Here is a 5,349-nt window from a genome sequence, read left to right on the forward strand (position 1 = left end):
CCCGTCCCATCCCCTGTCACCCCTGGCTTTCTCTTCCTCCTACTCACCCACTCAATCATACACACGTCTCTTTTTCCCGCGTCATTCACGCCCAGTCTCATTCGCACGCACTCCGCATACTTCACCTTTCTCCGTCACTTCTCTTTTCTTCCCCCCTACCTCTTCTTCTTCCTCTTCCTCGTCTCCTTCATCTTCATCGTCTTCTTCGTCTTCTTCCTCTTCTTTGTTTAGAGTGAACAACTTTACATTATTTACAGACATTCTTCTCATGGTCGTGTAAGCGCGTTTCCTCTGAGGAAGCAACATTTCTCTTTCCCACTCTCTCTCTCTCGCACATACACACAACACACACGCGCACACACATTCTCTCTCTCTCTCTCTCTCTCTCTCTCACCCTCTCACTCTCTTTCTAACTCTCCCTCCCTGTCTCTCCCGCAAATCTTTTAAAACATAGGCAAGTTAAATATTGTATCACAATCGTTTTAGTCTGGTCGAAATCGAACATCTTCAACCCGTTTGGCGATACGCGTTTTGAACGGTGAGCGACGGCGCCCCGGATGGCGCGTGCACCACCCCGCGAAAGATAAGCGGATTCGAAGGAATTCACGGGAATTCACCCCGCGAGTTCACCTCCTTCCCCTGTCTCTGCCCCCTCCCCCCCTTCCCGCCATTGCCTCGAACGTTAGAACGTTCGTCTCCCTCGCGAGAGGAGTTCCTATCGATTTCCTCGTGTTCGCCTACTTCTCGCGGGAGCAAGCCCCGAATAGCCTCGTGCTATTCGCTTGTCCACGAAAGAAACGCGGGAAGGTACGTCGTATGACCGATCAATATATAAAAAAATACGTACAACGGGGGAATAGACGAGACTTTTCGTTGGTTACTTTACCTTGGTTCTGGCTAGCGAGAAGAAGCTCGACGGTGAGCGAGGGCGTGCCGCTTTCCGCACTCTTTTCGGTCATTTCCTCTCTCACTATATCCCCTCGTCCTTCGCGCGAGAGATCGACGACTCGTTGAGCGGATCGCAGCGGGGACCGGCGATTTGCGTGCGCCGGCGGATTAAACAGAGAGTGGCGCTGAGTCGGCAACGGACGACTGATCCTGGCACCCTTAAGGGGTCGCGATCCAAAGCGCAACCCCACCGAGAGCACGATCGCGATCAAAGGAAGAAGAAAAAAAAGGAACACGCGTCGCGAACTTGCTACGACCGAATTTCGCGGCGAGTCCGAACCGCGACCGAACCGATACGAACCTGAGAGCGACACGATGACCGCGCGATGACTCTAACCGCGATGTGTGACGTCGTCTCTCCGCGATATCAGCGAGTAACGAGAGGAGAGAGCCGGCCGCCATCCCCTCGCTCGCTTCCCCGAACGTACACGAAGACGATCTCTCTTCGGTCGTCACTATCCGTGGAACGGAACCACTCCTCGGCCCCTCTTTCTTCATTACAGCCAATGCCACGATGTGGAAAGAGAGAGAGAGAGAGAGCAGGAGACATTCGTCGGATAACACGACGATCAGCCGACGAAGAGACCGCGACCGGTGTGAGACGTCGTCTCTCGGACGTCCGCTCGGGGCACACGCGACTAAGAAGAAACCGGCCGCCGCCGTGTTCACCGTCGAGCTCTCGGGGCTAGCTGGCGACGCGTTCCGAGGCTCCGCTAAGCAATGGAACAAGAAGTGCGAGCGAGTTGCGAAACAACCGCGGAAAGCAAGAAGACTCTAGTAAATGCACGACAAATGTCACGGGTAGTGTTGCTGGATCGGCTGCTGGCCGCCGCACCGTTGGGACGACGTTGCGGCGACGGCGGCGGCGGCGGCGGCGGTGGTGGTGGTGGTGTTGGCAACGGCGGCGGCGGCGACGGCGGCGGCGACGTTTGACGTGGCGTTGGCGGCCTCCAGCGCGGGACCGAAGCAGCGCTGAAACCTCAGCGCGGAGATTCCTGCTTGCTAGTAGGCGGCAGGATGGACGGTTAGTCACTGCGGCGGCAGACCGGTCGGTGGCTTGAACTCGCCGGTCACGGACACGCCGTTCGCCTGGCCAGGGAACTGCGCGCTCGACACCGGCGGCTGATGATTGAATGCGGGCGCGTAGCACTGCGGGAAGTAGAGCTCCGGCTTCACCACCGTCGGCGTGAGGCCACGCGGCACCGTCACCGGGCCTAAACTGACCGGCGTGCCGGGTGGCTTGGTGTCACCGCTCGAGTTCCGGCGCACCTTAGCCGCGTGCGGGTTCATGTGGTTGTCGATGTGCTTCTTGACCTCGGGCTCGGTGGCGAAACGCCGCCTGCAGTTGGGCATCGGGCAGCAGAACGGCCGGTCGCCCTGGTGGGTGCGCGTGTGCTGGTCCAAGATCGCCTTCTGACGGAAGTCTTTGCCGCACTGCTGGCACTTGTACGGCTTCTCGCCGGTGTGGATGCGCAAATGTTGATTGAGGATCGTGCGCTGGCGGAAGTTACGGCCGCAATACATGCAGCCGTACGGCTTCTCGTTCGTGTGAATGCGCAGGTGCTGCGTGAGATGCGACTGCTGACGAAATCTCTTGCCGCACTCCGGACACGGATACGGACGGGACTCGATGTGTATGCAACCGTGCTGCAGCAGCGTGGACTTCTGCTTGAACTCCTTCTGGCAGATCGGGCAGCGCACGTAGAGCGGCATTCCCGCTGAGCGGCCGTGCTGTATCACGTCGGGTAGGCAGCTCTTGGTGCCGCCTTGCTGCTTGATATACTGCAGCGCGCCAAAGCTGCCCGTGCCAGCCGCGCCGAAGACCGCGTGATTGCCACCTTTCGGATCCTTGAAGTAAGCCGGGTACTGCATGGAGTTGGCGTCCGGCGCCGGACTGAACGCGCCCGACTGCGTGTCCGTGTCGCCGAAGGTCGACGCCACCTCCTCCTTACCCTCTTCGGGAGGAAAGGGCACGTCCTGTGGCCAAAGCGTCGGCGTCATCCCATTTTTGAAGATGAGGTGTGGGCTCACGTCTGTAACGAAAGCGGTTCACGTTCATCGGCGGTATTCCACGGCGGACGGGTAGTAGAGGAACGTTAGTAGTAGCCCGGACTACGGTACGACTCGACGGGATAAGATCTACTCGCCAGAACTGTTCAGAACGTGATGACGCACGGATCTCGCAGAAAGCGAGAACAGCCAGACGCCGTCGAAAGACCACCCTTAGGTGGTGTGTCTCTTGAGACACCCCGACCGATCTGTCGCTTTGCGCGTCTTTCGGACGACCTTCGCGCCGTTTAGGAAGCTACCGTAACCCAATCTACCGCGGCCCCAATCGAGAGAGAGAGAGAGAGAGAGAGAGAGTTGTTAGGGAGTAGTGGGTGAAGTACGAGAAGAAAGCAGTCCGATGGCGGGTCAAGGTCCATCTCCGAGCGACGAACGGGAATCGCGACGAGACACGCGAGAAATCAGAATTATACTTATATAGAGATGGACCACTGGTGGTTAGAGATTGGATGAGACGAGGACCGTGTGGAGTATCAGGAGGCTGCTCTGTCTCACAGTTCGTCAGCGCTCGTCGCTTCGTCCAGCTCAACCGTTCTTACCCTCCGGTTGGCCTTAGCGGGCAACGAGGCAACTCCAGACACGCTACCAGAACCCGTCTCCGGCGAATCGTCATTACATCGCGGCGCTTCGCGGAGGTGCTTTCGCACGGAGCGAAAGTTCCGATCGTTCTCGATGGCTGAGGGAGACAGGCTCCAACGGACCAGCGATGAATTTACCGAGAAGCGTGTCTTGGAGCACTGACACCCGACGGCAGCAACCATCGACTTGTTTTCGTGTTTCATAATCGTGCAGCCTCTCTAAATCCGCCACTGGTACGGATGGATCAGGTGAGATCGATCGAGTTAGTATGTTAAGGTGTTATCGCACCGCCGGCGGTTAAACGAATCTGGCAAGATCGCAAGTAGACGACGACGACGACGACGACGATAGCAATGCTTGATGATAGCGCCGACGGTAACGGCGGCGGCGACGGTGGTGATAAATAGCAATAGTGAGAAACCGATGGGTAGGTCAGTGTGTGATTGTGGTGGACGTCCTCGGGGGAGTCTGGGAGGCAGAGAGAAATGCTCGCCTTGGTGTGTGCGGACGTGCTGATTCAGGATCGCCTTCTGACGGAAGTGTTTTCCGCACTCCGGACATTGGTATGGCTTCTCACCCGAGTGGATGCGCAGATGCTGGTTGAGGATGGCACGCTGCCGGAACGTACGCTCGCAATAAACGCAAGCGTACGGCTTCTCGTTAGCGTGTATGCGCAGGTGCTGCGTCAGATGCGATTGTTGCCGGAACCGCTTCCCGCACTCCGGACACCCGTACGGCCGGCTGTCCGTGTGGATCCGCTCGTGTTGCAGCAGAGTCGACTTCTGCTTAAAATCTTTGCCGCACGTCAAGCACTTGAACAGACGCAGGTCGCTGTTGCCGGACTTGGACGACTTGCCGCTCTGCTGCACGATGTCGGGCAGTCCGGTGGCTAGGTTCGGCGCGCCCGGGCTGGCGTACTGGTGCGCGTCCAGGCCAGGTCCCCCGTCCCCTTGACCGAGGGACGTCAGCATCACCCCGGGTTGCTTGAGATAATGCAGCGCGGAGAAGCCACCGGGGGTGAGCATGTGAGGTGGCACGGACGGCGAGGGATGTGGCCTGGCCTCTTTGAAGTAGTGCTGCGGATACTGTTGCAGCTCACCGGCACCGGGGAAGCAGTCACTGCGGTCCACCTCGTGGGGTGTCAGTTGTTGCTGCGGCGAGTGATCTTGCTGTTGCGTCTGTTGTTGCTGTTGCTGCTGCTGTTGCTGGACTTGCTGCTGCTGCTGCTGCTGCTGTTGTTGCTGCTGCTGCTGCTGCTGCTGCTGTTGGACCTGCTGTTGCGTTTGCTGTTGTTGCTGCTGTTGCTGCTGCTGTTGCTGCTGTTGCTGGGACGTGGTCTGACTCGACTGTATGTCGTCATCGGGTGGAGTCAAGGACTGAGGCTCGGGAGGCGCCGAGGGATACGGTGAGGGCACGGGCGAGGCTAACGAGGGCGGAGGACCGTTTTCGCCCTCGACCGGAGGACCACAGGCCTGCTGCGGGCTTCCCGACGAGGTGGAACCCTGTTGCTGCTGCTGTTGCTGCTGCTGCGGGTACAGTCCGCCGTCCTGGAGAGATCCCGGCCCTGGGCCCCACTGACCCTGGGGTCTCTCCATGTTATCTTTGTACAGTACGTAGGGCGCGCCAGTATCTGTAAGCAGAGAATGCAGACGAGCGTTCGCGGTTACAGAGGAGGACGCTGCAGTTCGGCGATACGACGGAGAAAGGAAGAAACAGAGAGAGAGAGAGAGAGAGAGAGAGAGAGAGAGAGAGAGA

At 58.6% G+C, this 5,349-nt stretch overlaps 1 protein-coding gene across 1 annotated transcript in view; it reads right to left on the bottom strand.

The window, feature by feature from the left end:
• Positions 1-301: 301 nt before the first annotated feature.
• Positions 302-5,349, bottom strand: part of LOC116847114 (zinc finger protein 768-like) — a 30,713-nt gene continuing 25,665 nt past the window's right edge. The window contains exons 2-3 of the mRNA XM_032821763.1: positions 4,088-5,224; positions 302-2,981 (exon numbers count right to left, since the gene is read on the bottom strand). Of these exons, the coding sequence (XP_032677654.1) occupies positions 1,978-2,981; positions 4,088-5,224 (2,141 nt within the window). The 3' untranslated portion in view covers positions 302-1,977. The remainder of the gene's footprint in view (positions 2,982-4,087; positions 5,225-5,349) is intronic.

This window comes from Odontomachus brunneus, unplaced genomic scaffold (assembly GCF_010583005.1).
Source record: "Odontomachus brunneus isolate Ranch 3 - 2012 unplaced genomic scaffold, Obru_v1 Obru_scaffold_074, whole genome shotgun sequence".
In the NCBI taxonomy this organism is placed as follows: Eukaryota; Metazoa; Arthropoda; class Insecta; order Hymenoptera; family Formicidae; genus Odontomachus; species Odontomachus brunneus.